A 15,289-nucleotide genomic window follows, 5' to 3' on the forward strand; every position below is an offset into this window, starting at 1 on the left:
AACAACCAACCTTGAGCAAATATCCTGAGCACCAGACATGTGCACAGAGCATACCTTTATTCCCCACGGTTTATGAAGAGACTGAAGTGCACAGTGGCCTCATTGCCAGCAGGTGGGAGGGTGGGTATTTCCACCCTGGGGGATTAGCTTCACATGTACACACTTCCTACCAGGCCACACTGGAAGTAAGCATGAGTGTATGTGCAAAGCAAGGGTAGAGGTGTTTGCTGTGGGTGAGAAGATGCAGGTACAAGAGTTCAGACGGGGATGAGGACAGGTGTGCATGCTGGTACCAGGGGCAAGAGCACATCTGAGTACTCCTGAACCAGAGTGGAGGTGAGCATGTGGAACAAGGGATGAGCCAGCTGTGAATCAGGCTGGGGATGAGCGAAGTGTGTGGGTGGTGGGTGTGCACAGGTGTGTCTGATCACAGCGGTGAGCATCGCTGTGACTGGTGATGCTGAGGTGTAGGTATCAGCACAGCCTTTCCCCCCAGGAACAGCAGTGCAAGGTAACTGTCTGAGCTCTACCCTGGGGCTCTGCCCCCACTTCACTACTCCCCATCCCAGCCACTTCTGACCACCCACCTGTGCTGTCATCATAGACCACAGTGGCCGACCTCCACTTGAGGTACTGGACCAGGTCAAGGATGGCATGGCTGAGCGAGGCATAGTCGGGGTAGAGGTTCACGTAGAAGGTGTCCTTGTTGTCCAATGGGTGGTGCTTCCAGCGCAGCTGGATGTGGGGCACTTCCAAAGCATTACAGATGGACTGGACAGCATTGGTGCAGGAACCTTGGGAAGGTCCAAAGATGGCTACCACACCCAAGGCCAGTTGGTCACAGGCTGCAAGAGAGGGGAGGTCAGCATCAATCAGCAAGGAGGCAGAGATTTTGATGATTCTGCAAAAACACATGGGGGAAATAGCAAGTGGAACCCTTATATGGCAGATGACTGAATTTGTTTCCTGATCTGAGTTATGGGGTCTGATCACAGGGACGTGGGAGGAGATGATACATGCAAGACAGGGCCACAATGCCTAGCTGGCCCTTAGGGAGTAATCGTGGCAAAGATGTGATGGTCACCTGTGATATAGTGCCATTTGTAAGTAGAATCCTGGATCTGTGCCAGGTCCTATTCAGGGAAAACTTGAGAGAGAAAAACAAACAAATCCCAGCAATCAAGCATCTATTGGCTGAAGGCTCTTTTAACTCCAACCTTCAGTCTGACCTGTTCCATAGAGTCTCACCTCCCTCAACATCATCATTTGGACATTTAAGATGAAGCTTAGACCTATGTGTCCAAAATGTGAAGCCTTCTCCTCCTCCCATCCTCCTACACCTCAGTAAAGCCCCTGCCCCTCATCATCCCAGGCCCTCCTGCCCACCACCATAATTATTTGTTTCGATTGCTTCCTAACCTCAGCTACATCTTAGTGTCTACTCCATACTCGGCAGCTAGAGTAAGCCTTTCCTTGTCTAAGGGCTCCTGTCTTTCTTGTTGGCTTTTTTCCCACTAGAAGTTAAGCCTCTGAGAGGCAAAGGCTTGATCACTTTATTGTTTAATCAACATGTGATGAGTGAATGAGTGCTGAATTTCTGTCTTCAAACAGTTCACAGCATTGGGTAGGCTCAGAGGCTTGGAAAGGCCAGGAGCTGGTGCTTCCTGTTTGTCTGGAATTGCCCCACGTAAGTGAGCATCAAATGAGATCTGTAAAACAGGCACATTCTGGAGGGAGGCTCCCTAGGAGCCTTAGACATCTTGTGTCTAAGTTTCCTCCTCTCGACCCCCCCTTTTCTGCTGCTTACCCACAAGGTAGATTATGTGACTTACACCTAGGCAATCACTCCCTGACCTGTCCTGATTTGCAGACATTGATTTAGAGATGGTAATGTGGATCTTTGGAGCCAATGGGATGCCACGAGACCCCAGGGCTGAGAAAGGGGCACTTTCCCTCTAACTGACCCTGAGAGGAAGGGAGATCTGGAGTTGCAGTGCTCACCTGATGTTCACTAAGAAGGAGCTGCACTTGTCTGTTACAGTCAATGTGGAGGGGAGTAGAGCCAAGGAAGAGAAAGAAATAGGAGCTCCTGATCAAGTAAAAGTCTGGGCTTTGGTGATATATCAATGCATCAATAAAATGCATCAATCGATATATATATATTTTTTTTTTGGGGGGGGGGTCCAGTCGTGGGCCTGAACTCTGGGCCTGGGTGCTGTCCCTCAGCTCTTCAGCTCAAGGCTAGCGCTCTACCACTTGAGCCACAGCACCACTTCCGGCTTTTTTCTTTTTGCTTATGTGGTGCCGAGGAATCGAACCCAGGGCCTCAAGCATGCAAGGCAAGCACTCTACCACTGAGCTACCTTCCCAGCCCCATGCATTATCTTTTTGCTTAAGCCATTTAGATTTTGGTTTTCTGCTTCTTCAACTTGCAGGCCTGTGATCATGAAAATGCTACCATTTTGCACATTGAATGTGGGGTAAACACAGGAGAAAAGTCAGGTTCAGCACCTAAAGATGGGCATACTGGAGATTCAGACGTACCCTAGTTCCCTCAGGCCCTCTGGGAGTAACCTCCTGGGCATAGGCCCATACCTAAGATTTGCAGGGTTTACAACTAAGGTACAAATGGAAACTCATGTGCTATAAAGCTAAATATTTAGACAAGGCAGTCTAACAAATTATTCAACAAAACATGTCTTTTCCTCCTATCTTGTCAAATATGACTTCATGATGGCCTGGAAACTCAAGTGCGAATGGAGATCTCTCACACACAGTGACTACCAGTGGGGAAAAATGGACACCAGTCTTCAGCCTACCTCTTTTCTTTCATCACTTGTGCCACCCTGAACCTCAGGCACCTTGTGCCCTCCATATGGATATATGGCTCTCTTACTCAAGTGTCTTCCACACTTCTGCCCCCAGACACCGCTAAGACCTAGGAATATGCACCCCAATAGCCTAGCCTTCCCTCCAGAGGACAGATGCAGGCAGAGATGTGCACATCCTGAAAGCGGGCTCAGGGAATTCGGGGTTCTAGATATTAGAAGTCTCCTGATGGGTGAATTCTCTTGGTCTCACTGACCCCTGTCCCAGGAAGGGAGGCAGAGGCGGCCTCTCCAAGGCACAGAGAGGTATCAACCAATGCAGAGTCTAGAGGAAACCGGAACTCGTGGGAACTCTTTCAGAGTTCTTCTTCTTGGTCAACATCTACTACCCCCACTGCTTCCTGGACATGGGAAATTAAATTGAGAGTAGTTATTTTTCCTGAGATTTGCACTTCTCTCAAGAAGCCGGCTCAGGTGAAAGATAACAACAATGTAGGGGGAAGCTAGCCAGAAGGTGGTAGGGCAAGCCAGCAGCTGAGCCAGCACAGAGGACATGTGCTGGGTGACCCAGGGCTCCTTGTGGTCAGTGTCAAGTGCAAGAGAGGACACACAGCAGAACAGATGGTGTCCTCTTGATGCTCCTACAGTTCTAGGACTAGAGGCCAGGTCAAGGAAGCAGTGTACTATTCCTGCTCCTGTCACCTTATAGCCAATCCTTGGGTAGTCCTCTGTGTGAGCAAGCATATACTGAGATCAATCCCACTGATAGTAAATGCTTCAAACGTAGAACTCTGCATTTGTGAGCTAACTGTCAAACTGGCCTACAAATTCAAGGACAAATCACCTTTTTGGTGCCCTCCCGTGGGTCCATGTGTGGACCTGTAACACACAGCTTAGTAATGATATTCATATACTGGTATTTCAGTATCTGCTTCTCATCACCACTACTCTGTCACCTTAGGAGCAGCTCTCTGAGGGAAGAGGCCACAGTGTGCATGGCTCTGTGCTTTGGAGACTAGAAGATGGTAACAGTGACCTAGTCTTGGCTATTCCTTCTTGTTCACACCTGAGGCCATGAACACCTCAAAATACACTACAGGTCTCTCTCATGTTTAACCTCCTGGTTCTCTATGTCCCTTCTAGCTGTGCCCAGATACCCCTGGTTTCTGTCTCATCATACCCCATACTAATTCTCTCTTTCCCCCTGGAGTGATCAGATAGAACACATGGCTGGACTCAAATGTCTGTCTTACTTCTTTCTACCACTGCTTATAAGAATCTACCTCTTGGACTTCCCCTTTTGCTCTAGGCCTTGAAGCAGGCAAGCAAAAGCTACCTCATCTCTCTCACCCTGATGTAGCTGTTGTCCCAGCTCAGGCAAGGACTGGTAGTCCTGGAAAGATATACTAAGCACATAGCATGCTGATACAGAAGCTCCAAAAATGACCTTGAAGGATGTGATTGATCCTAACATTGGCTGTGACGATAAGGATAAAGGTACCATTGGTGGAGACCATACTGAGAGGCTATAGAGGATGATGGTGATCATATTGATGAAAGAGGAATTGAAGATGATTCTGTGACAGTAATGGTGGCAGGTGATGTGGATATAGATAAAATGCCCTCACCATCACATTGATAGGTATGAGGCCAGTAGGGAGGAGACAGTGATAAAAATGTGGATGAGAAGGAGCTGCTTGTAAAGACCATGGTGTCTGCAGGACATTGGTGCTGGGGTTGGTGTGGAGGAGAGCAGTGATAGAAATGCTATGGCAGTGTTGGTGATGTGAATGGAGGTGATGGCAATTCTGATGGTGTGGCTGGGACTGGTGATAGTGGAGATACTAGCACCACAACAGTGATGGTAACAGCATGATGTTGACGCTGGCACTGATGGGACCACTGATGACAAAGATGTCACTGCCATAGCAGTGGTGGAGATGATGGTAGCAGGTGTGGTGAGAAGGTTGGATGACAGCAATTGGGCTGACATATCTGTGTTGATAGTAGAGGTCATGATGGTGATAAATGACAACCATGCCCAGCCCGGTCTCCCCGCTACCAGAGATGCAGTAACTAGACCTCACCAGTAGGTGAGACACTAGTTCTGACCTCCATCCATTTCTTCTGGGCCTTTTCTCCCCACATCCCTTTTCTGGTCCCCTCCACCCTCTGAGTACCAACCAGCCTTGAAGAGTACTGCTCCTCCTGAGGCTCAGGGCAGGGGTTGTTGAAGGAACAGGAGCAGCAGCAGCTTTTCCTCCAGATGTTTCCAGGGCAGCAGAGCCACCCTTGTTCTGGCAGCCTTGAGCACACACTGCAGTAATTACATTATTTGTGGCTCCAATTTTGAATCCATTTTCTGGTCATTTTACAGTAACTCAGTGGTTCACAGTCATTGCAGGAGTCCTCGGCCTGAATGCACCTTACCTCCCCTCCTTTCCATGGCAATTGTAGTTATAGCAGAAATTATCCCAATCAATTTGTGTCTTAAAAGGAATTGAGCAGTCTGGAGAATAAGTGAAGGCCGAGGAGCCTGGGGAGTGCTGGGTCGATTCCAGGCCAGCTCTGGCCAGACTTGGAAGAAAACACAGATGCTCTGGGTTGCTGGCTCAGAAAGCCGCCTGGCAGTTACTCATCTTTTAATTTTCTACCAAACATTTCAAAATAAAGACAATAAGTGAAGGTCTCTTTTGATGGGGAAAGGCCTCCTGGGCCCCAGACCAGAGGAAGGACTAATTCAACCAGAGCTGGCAGGGAAGGTGGTGTTGGGCTCCGTTCCCCTCTGTCCCACAAATGGCCATTCACATGGCCTTGAGGTGGATGACTAACCAGGAGAGGCCTTGGGGTGGGGAAAATTGTCACTGGATTAATCAGAATGAGTTCCAATGCAACTCCCTGAGGAGGCCCCTAACAATAACCTAGAGGAAGGTGGTTTAAAAAATCAAAGGTCAAAAAGGAAAATTATGAGGAAGGGACCACAGGACTCCCCAGGGGATAGAGGGTTACAGAAGGGTATGTAACCTGACAGGAAACACTGATGGGGTCAGACAGCAGTGTTTCCATTCACAGCAGACAGACAGATGTTGCCTGCCACCTACCTTTTCATTGAACTGGAACACAATACAAAGAAGTGGGTTAAGTACGTGAATTGCATGCTTCATTCATAGATCACTCACTCATGGCTCCCAAGCTTACTAGAGGGAGGCATAGCCCCTGAGAAGGTCCCCTCTTGCCCTTCCCAGAACGTTCCTCCTTATTTTTTAACAGTGATGTCTGTGGGGATTCATCCACATATGTGGAGCAGTATTTGTTTTATTATTGATTCAAATTGCATTGTATAACTATACTCCAATCTATCCTTCTGTTAGCAGACCCTCAACCTTTGGCTATTATCACAAAAGTGGCCAGGAATAGTCTTAGGGGAAAAACCTTTGACAGATACTGCCAAGAGTTAGATAATGCCAGCATTGCATAGGAAAAATAAACCCCAGTCCTCACCTCCACTGTACACAGAAAATCAGTTTGAGCTAGATCAGAGAGTTATCTGGAAAGACAACGTAACAGAGGTCCTACAAAAAAAAATATGGGAGGATATCTTCATAGCTCAAGATGAATGTACATAAAAGACATCAACTGCCAACCAAAATATTATTAAATTGGACTTCTTAAAGTTAAGAACTTAAAGGAATCTTATCCAGAATATGTAAAAGATTCCTATAAGTCAATAAGAAAATGGCAACTTGATCTTAAAAAATGTTTGAAAGACCAAAGAAAGTACTCCAAAAAATATTCAAATGATCTACTACCTATGAAAATATACTTCTCTAATCATCAAGAAAATACAAAGTAAAACTATAAACTATGTGCTGGTGGGTCACACCTGTAATCCTAGCTACTCTAGGAAGCTGTGATCTAAGGATCATGGTTTGAAATCAGCCCAGGCAGGAAAGGCCTTGAAAGTCTTATCTCCAATTAATGATCAAAAACTCAGAAGCTGAGCTATGGCTCAAGTGGTAGAGCACTAGCCTTGAGCAAAGGCAACTCAGGGACAAAACCTAGGCCCTGAGGTCAAGACCCACAACTGACACACACAAAAAAAACTATAATGAGGTAAATGTTATATGAACTCACCAGAAAAACCGGAATTTTAAGAACAGACTTTACCCAATGTTCAAGAAGATGTAGAGTAGCTACATGCTTCATGTACTCCTGTGGTGAGGGCAAACTGTGCGTAATTTTGTTGAACTGGCTGAACATATGCATGTTCTATGACCCCACACTTCCATTCTTAGTGTGCTTGTGCACCAAAAGACATCGTGAGGGTGCTTACAGCAGCACCTCACATGATCACCCCAAACCAGGACAATTGAAAAGTGCAACAGAAATAAATTATTTTGTGCTGGCAGTGGGTCTTCGAACTCAGGGACTCACACTCTCCCTTGAATTTTTTTTTTTTGCTCATAGTTTGTGCTCTGCCATTTGGATTTTTCCCCCTCATGAGGGGTTTCATGAATATCATGAAACCCTCTCCCCTTTCAGGAAGCTCTCCTGCTTATGCCATCACATTGGTGTGATGCTTTCTCATTTTCTGGCTATTCTAGCTCCTGGTCCTATGATCCAGCTTCCTACCTTCTTAGGACTGACCTGTTGTTGGAAAAGCCTCATTTCCCGTGCCAGTCACAAGGAGAAATTTTTTGTTAAATGAGTTCGACACACATTCATTCTTTCTCTCATTTGTGTATCAGATCGAACTGTCAGAATTGATTTTGTACCTCCTGTGTACAGGCTCACACTAGGTTCGACAATGGAGCAGTGAGAAGGTAACAGGGCCTGCAGTCTGATGAAAGAAATGGACAATAATCGCACAGACACGGGCACACAGAGACATAGATACAGCTAGACAGAGAGACAGAGACAGACAGACAGATACACACACACACACACAGACACGGGCACACAGAGACATAGACACAGCTAGACAGAGAGACAGAGACAGACAGACAGACAGACACAGACAGACAGACAGACAGACACACACACACACATACATGCGTGTGCGAGTCAGCACTGTCAAGTCCAAGGTACAAAGAAAGAAGCAGGGAGGCCTAACCTCATCTTGGGAGAGGGAGTTATGGGAAGAAAAATGAAATAAGTAGGTGGAGTCAGAGGGGAAAGTGTGATGGAATTATAGAGGGAACCCTGCACTCATAAGCCCTGAAGTAGGAGGTATGGCTAGAACCCAGACCCAAAGACTAAGGTAATAAATGGCTCAAATGTAGCTGGGAAGCCAGGTTGGGGTTTGGACTGGACAGACTATCACAGGATCTGGCAATGGGACACACCACCAAGGCTGGTAACTCATGTGATCTGGTATAGGGTAAGGAAGGGCTGTGTCACTGAATCACAGAGGATTTCTGACTCAGATCTACTTTAGAAAACCTGGCAGTGCCATATAGCTAGGACCAGAAATTGGTCTGGACTCCCTGCCTGACTGGGGGAAGGCACCTGTGCTGAATCCCACATGTGACATCATTTTATTCTGATAGAGTTTTTTCAGTGTAATTGGACTGAAGCCCCAGCCTAGGCCTTTGGGTTGGCTCTATGCACTTGGGTGTCTGTGTTCCAACTCTAGGCATTTGTCCTGTATATATCCCTGACCTTTTTACTGAGGAGTTTGGATTGAGTTTTGTTATTTTCTAGCTGGATACGGCCAGGCAGAAGGCAACAAGCAGCATGAACTGTCAGCAGAGTGGTGGTACTTCCCTGTGTGGAGCTAAATGTGGGGCATGCTGGGAAGAAAGCAGGAAGACACAGGCAGAGAGGAGGCACACCAGTGCAGGCAGAGGGCTGACGGGTAAAGGACCACTCTTCACCCCACAGGGTGGGGTGAGATTTATAAATGTCAGCAGTAACTGCTCAACCTCAGGGAGCCTCTGACCTCCCACACACCAGGTAAGAAAGGAGCAGCTGGGTGGGATGGAGCTAGTGTGATTCAGGTCCTGACTTTGTGGCCCACCACATGGAGGGCAAGGAAGCCAGGTATGACAAGAATGAAGTCCTGTTGACTACAGGGTGCATTACAGAGGTGCACAATTGTATAGATTAGTAAACCAAGGCTCAAGTCATTTGGTATCAGAGTTGCTAGGATGAAGGTCCAGGCATTCTAGCCTCACACCATATTTTGCTGCATTTCTAGAATGAGATTCTCACCCTCAGTGGGGCACAGAAAAGCCAAGCCAGCAATGGGCAGCACTCTGGCAGGCCTGCATCTGGGGGCCCAGGAGGTCAAGGTCCTGGCCTGTCACCAAATGTTTTTGACTATAATCCAGGAGCCAAGCATCTTAGAAAGCCAGGCATCTCCTGTGGATGGATCTCAGATGGGCTAAGATGCATGCATGTTCCTATCCTGTTCCCCAGGCTCCACAGAGAGGAGCACTGGACAGTGATACTCAGGCTCCCATGTCCTTAACTCATATCCTTCCTTGAGTATTCAAGAGTCATTGCATTGAGCAATTATTATATACTAGTCTTTCACATGCCAAAGGAATATATCAACTATCCAAGAGGAGTCTTCTTTTTAGTAGTGTAAGGGAGAAAGGGATGGCATTACATATACAATTATTTAACTAAAACTTGTGATGGAGTCTTCGAAAGAGAAAAGCAAAGGCTATGATATCATATTACAGGAAAGATGATCTTGTTGTTTTAGAAATGAGATTCCTTAGGCTTGAGATTTTTAAACAGAGTTACATGGAAATCTAGGGTCGTGCAGAAGCTATTTCCAGAGTTGCCAAAGCCTTTAAGTTTGAATTTGCATTAAATATAGATGTAAAAATATAGTTCAGATATACAGTCTCCCTCTGGGTCTGTAGGGAATTGGCTCCAGGACCCCCGCAGACAGCAGACTCTGCAGATGTTCAGTTCCCTTCCATAAAGCAGCATGGTATTGGCGCATGCCTTCTGTATTCTCTCCCATAATTTAAATCCTCTCTAGACTGCTCACAAAACACAATGGAAATGCTATGTAAATAGGTGCTACAATCATCATTTAGAGAAAAAAATGACATGAAAAGGGCTGTTTATGGGTAGCACAGATGTGATTGATTTTTTTCCCCTGAATATCTTGGATCTGTGGTTTGTTGAATCCATGGATATGAAGTTCGTGGACTTCATATACACAGTCCAAGGACTGACTCTGCATGTGTGAACTTTTCTTTAAAACGGCAATAAAAAAGCACACTTGTATACTCAGGTGTGCTGGGCTTACTCTGGAAATTCAGGAATGACTGAGTCCCAATTTTTTTGCATGTTTAATTACAGTTTTTACTTCATCTTAAATGTGTCTGTTAAATAGGAAGCAAGGGGTAAATGTGTTTTGTTTAATGTGTGCATTTTGAACCATTATTGGCACAAACTCAGGGCCTAGATGCTGTCCTTTAGCTTTCTCCCTTCAAGGCTGATGCTCTACCATTTGAGCTACACTTACACTTCTGCCTTTTTGCTGTTTAATTGAAGATAAGACTTTTGTAGACTTTCCTGCCTGGGCTGTCTTTGAACATTGATTTTTAGATCTCAGCTTCCTGACTATCTAGGATTACAGGTATGAACCACTAGTGCCTGGCTATTTTATTTTGTAAAATTCAGGAAAACTGCTAAATCAGATTAACTACAATTCATTTTTATGGATTATATTTTTCCTGTTTTTATTATCTAGCCAAAACAAACTGAGGCCAAAAGCAGGCTTCAGATTTATCCATAGGCTCTGGAGTCAAGTTATAGGCACTGAAGCAGCTTTGTTGTTAAGTCTTCGATGGCAGGTAGATGGCGTGTATCTGAACTTAAATATGATTTGATCTGTCTTATATATATCCACATATTAATATTCTGGGTAAGGTCCCCTGAAAGATGAGCCCAGTTTTCAGAGCAAGGCCATTCCAGGTAATAATAATGTACTGTAGATTTTGAAATAGCTAAATTTTTTCATCAGGAAGAAATGAGAAATACTTGAACAAATAGATATGTCCATTATACTGATTTGAATGTTCTACAAAGAATACAATGTGTCAAAACATCTCATTGTACCCCATAAACAGCCTGCATTGTTATCTGTAGATTAAAAAAATGAAATAAAGTCAGGCGCCGGTGGCTCATGCCTGTAATCCTAGCTACTCAAGATGCTGAGATCTGAGGATCAAGGTTCAAAGCCTGCCTGGGCAGGAAAGGCCATGAGACTCTTATCTCCAATAAACCACTAGAAAATCAGAAGTGGCACTGTAGCTCAAGCGGTAGAGCGCTTGCCTTGAGCTGAAGAGCAGGGACAGTGTCCAAGCCCAGAGTTCAAGCCCCACGACTGACAAAAAAGCAAAAAAAAAAAAAAAAAAAGAAAAAAAAAAGAAAAGAAAAGAAAAAAGAAATGAAAGTAATACAAAAGAGAAAACAAGTATGAAATTGTCCACTTTTGTCCAGAGATGTTGAAAACCTAGCTGACCACTCAATGCTTCCTCTCAGCCAGTGTCAAATTCCCCCCCCCATTTCATCTTTTCATCTCCCCAAATTTCTGCTCACTAGTTACCCACTACCACCTCTCCCTCTTTCCCTTTCAGTCTAGAAATTCTTGACAGACTCCTGCTCCTGACTCCCCTTAGGTTCCTAGAGAACAGACACATCATGGGCTGGATTGGGAGCAAGGGATACTCAGATTGGGTGGAAAAGGCTCCAAGCCCCACACCTGCCCAGAGCGCTAGCTTGTTCTTAGGGCCTTGGTCAACAAACACAACCCCACCCCTCCCTGGGCTAGGAGCAGAGCACACTCACCCTTCTTGGTGGCCTCGAAACTGTCATGGAAGTGAATCCGCTGGATGTCATATGTCAAGGTTGTGTTGGGCAGCAGAGTCCTGTTCCTGTTGATGATGTTGGCAGAAAATCGAAAGGCATGCTCCTCGGCATTCATGACCTGGGCATTGGGGCCATCCGCATACTCGAAGATTCCTCCTGTGAGAGAAGGCCAGGATTGAGTGTCAAGGAGAAGGGATGAGGTTCAAGCAAAGATGCTTGGTTCAAATTCCTCTGCCCCCAGCATTCAGTAATATCTCATATACTTGCCATATATAGAAATTGTGCTGGGGCGTTATGAAATATGAAAATCTTCCTAGTTCATTTCACTCAACTAGAAAATTCCCCATAATAGAGCCTGACAGGACCAAAATAAGATTACCAATTTATTAATACCTCTATGGAAATTCTCAATAGACTTCTGGCAAGTAGAAGCTACTGGATTGTTACAAGGGTAACATACCATGACCACATACAGTTTTATTCCAGGAATATAAGCCTGGTTCAATATAAAGAAATCTATGGCTATCATTCCACTACATCAATAATTCAAAGGAGGAAAAATATATGATCAGCTCAAAAATGCAGGAAGGCATTTGATAAAATCAATTATCATATTGCTTGTAAGAATGCTTAATAAAATAACATGAGGAAAGCCACTTATTTGAAGCACTTTTGGCACAGGTCAGCTCTTAATATCATACTCACTAATATTCAGGTTCTGGGGGTGGAGGGTTAGCTATGGGTAAAGATTCACATGGTGCCATGAGCCAACAAAGCAAGATGAAAATTTAATTCAGAGGCACTACTTTTGGAAAGGATTAAGTTCTTATTTTGCAGATGATATAAATATCCCCTTGACAGTTATAATAATATATAAAACTGTATAAAATAATACCTAATCATGGCCACAAGTAAGAGCTGGTAGTAGAGTTAAGTTAAATGACCAGTTAGCACAAATTAATAGTATCTTAGGTCAGAACAGCCAGTATAAAAACTTAATAATAAAGGATTTTCTTTACTATATTAGAAAAAATCAATAGTAAATAATAAATCAAATAAGAAGTAAATAATTCTAGTTCTTTAAAAATGCTAGCACTACATTTTCTTGATCCATTCATCTACTGAGGGGCATCTGGGTTGGTTCCATATCTTAGCTATAGTAAATAATGCTGCAATAAACATAGTTGTGCTGGTAGCTTTAGTCTGGTCTTGTTTGTGATCATTTGGGTAAATGCCCAAAAGTGGGATTGCTGGATCAAGAAAATGTCGTATATATACACAATGGAATTCTATGCCTCCATCAGAAAGAATGACATTGCCCTATTTGTTAGGAAATGGAAAGACTTGGAAAAAATAATATTAAGTGAAGTAAGCCAGACCCAAAGAAACATAGGTCCCATGGTTTCTCTTATTTGCAATAACTAGTATATGTCTGAGACAAGCAGAAACGGTCAGATAAGTTGATGCTAGGCTAAATGAACCCCAAGATAAGGACTCAAATGTTTCTTGCTATTGTTTCTAACATATTTATAAGATATTTCTTTGTTGCTTTGTATGTCCCTCCCCCATGGTATAACCCCTGTTTTCACTGTATTTGATGTTGGTATAATTTGTAGAGGGGAAGGGAAAAAACAAATTGTTTAAATAGGAATACAGGTGGACCCACTGTAACAATGAGATGTACAAGACATTATGTCGAAAAGTGAACTTTACAACTTTGGCATGGGGGGGGGTGCGGGGAGGAGGACGGGGGCTAGGGGGACGGGGTGGGGGAGATGGGAAGGGATGGTAAGGGGAAACAAAGGAGGAGGCAACTCATTACCTTGCTCATGTAATTGTAACCCCTTTGTACATATGGTATTTTCACAATTAAAAAAAAAAATGCAAGCACTAGCAGAGCACTAGTGGCTCATGCCAGTTAGGCTCATCCTAACTACTCAGGAGCTGAGACCTAAAAATTGTGGTTTGAAGCCAGTGGGGAAGGAAAGTCCATGGGAATCTTAGTGCCAATAAACTAGCAAAAAGCTGGAAGTGGAGCCATGATTCAAGTGGTAGCCTTGAGCAAGAAACTTAAGGGACAGCACCCAGGCCTTGAGTTCAAAATAAAGCCAAATAGAATAAAAATATCTTAAGTGAGAGAGATAAACACAACAAACACAGCTTTACACAGGGAGGCGTGTCCTGTTCCAGGAATGTAAGGTTCAAGGTACCAATTTCTCCAAAGTAATGTTTTGTTCGTTTGCTCATTACTATGTAGTCTAGGCTGGCCTCCAACTTATGATCTTCCTGCCTCAGCTTCCTGAGTGTTGAAACTACAGATATGTGCCACTGGAACTGGCTCTAGAGTAATTTTTCAGTTTAAATAAATTCTAATCAGAGTTACGGAAGGATTTTTCTTTAATATGACAAAACAACTCTAAAATGCATCTGGAAGACCAAGACCTAAGGTAGTGACTAAACAATGTCTTTAAGGAATGATGAAAGGTGATTTGTATTACCAGATGTGAAAATACATCATTAAGCCAAATAATTAAAAACATGTTGTAAAAGCACATAAAAACATGAGACAGATCAATGGAATGAGATAAAAAGCCCTTAGAACGAGACTCAAGTAGAGATAAGTATTCACAAGTCACTTGATAAAGGTGCTGGCTCCCTTTAGCAAGCAAAGGATGAATTATTCATTAATTGTGTTCTGACAATTACTCAATTATTTGGGAGAAATTTAAGTGAGACTCCAATCTTAATCCATGCATCAAAATAAACTGCTGATAGACTACAAGTTAAATAGCAAGATAATAAGGAAAAGCAGGAAGAGAACACTCTAAAACTGCCTAAAAGAAAAAACAGGTGAATATAATTTGCTAATAGGGTAGAAGAGGCATGTCTAAGTTTAGCCTTCCAATGAAGCCGGACACTATAGGTGAATGACTGAATTCCACCGACATCACATGAAATGTCTATGCATTAAACTGCTATCCTTAAATAGCAAGCAACAAGCTCACGGAAGAATATTTGCACTGCATGTGGCAATATAAAGGTTGATGTTCTTATTTTATAAAAGCATTTAAAACTTAACTATAAAAAAGACAAATATTCCAGTATAAAAATGTGTAAAGGGCAGGCGTGGATGTTTCACAGGAAATACTCCAATAGGCTATTACAGAATGAGAATAGGAGTAACAACCTTGATTATGAAGGTCTGGTTAAATCAACAGTGAAATACCAGCTTTTGCCCATGTGATTGGGGCAAAGATATAAGATATACTATAACAATTGTCTCTCCCAAGAATGTTTGGTACTGGATACTTGTTTCGCTATTGGTGGGAGGGGAAACTGATAGATGATGCCTTTCCTAAGGGTTATTTGAAATTTATCAAAAACATTGGCTCAAGTCTTTGACCCATGTCATATTGGGAATAGTTCTATGAATGCCCAATGGGAGAAGTAATACATGGTAGTATACTCATATAATAGCAAAACTTCAGCTGGGTGTGGTGGCACATAAATGCAATTCTAGATATTTGAGAGGAAGGGATCAGAAGAATCATGGTTCAAGGCCAGACCAGGGCCCGCACCCCCCCCCCAAAATAAGCATGACTCTATCTCACACAACAAGCCAA

General features: G+C 43.8%; 1 protein-coding gene across 4 annotated transcripts in view; it reads right to left on the reverse strand.

Moving 5' to 3' along the window:
- The window catches only part of Grik3 (glutamate ionotropic receptor kainate type subunit 3), a 215,814-nt gene that overhangs the window by 72,800 nt on the left and 127,725 nt on the right, over positions 1-15,289 (reverse strand). For all 4 annotated transcript variants that reach the window (XM_070008968.1, XM_070008969.1, XM_070008967.1 and 1 more), the window contains exons 2-3: positions 11,646-11,822; positions 588-845 (exon numbers count right to left, since the gene is read on the reverse strand). In XM_070008968.1, the coding sequence (XP_069865069.1) occupies positions 588-845; positions 11,646-11,822 (435 nt within the window). The remainder of the gene's footprint in view (positions 1-587; positions 846-11,645; positions 11,823-15,289) is intronic.

This window comes from Dipodomys merriami, unplaced genomic scaffold, assembly GCF_024711535.1.
Source record: "Dipodomys merriami isolate MVZ:Mamm:240054 unplaced genomic scaffold, mDipMer1.0.p SCAF_71, whole genome shotgun sequence".
Taxonomy (NCBI): Eukaryota; Metazoa; Chordata; class Mammalia; order Rodentia; family Heteromyidae; genus Dipodomys; species Dipodomys merriami.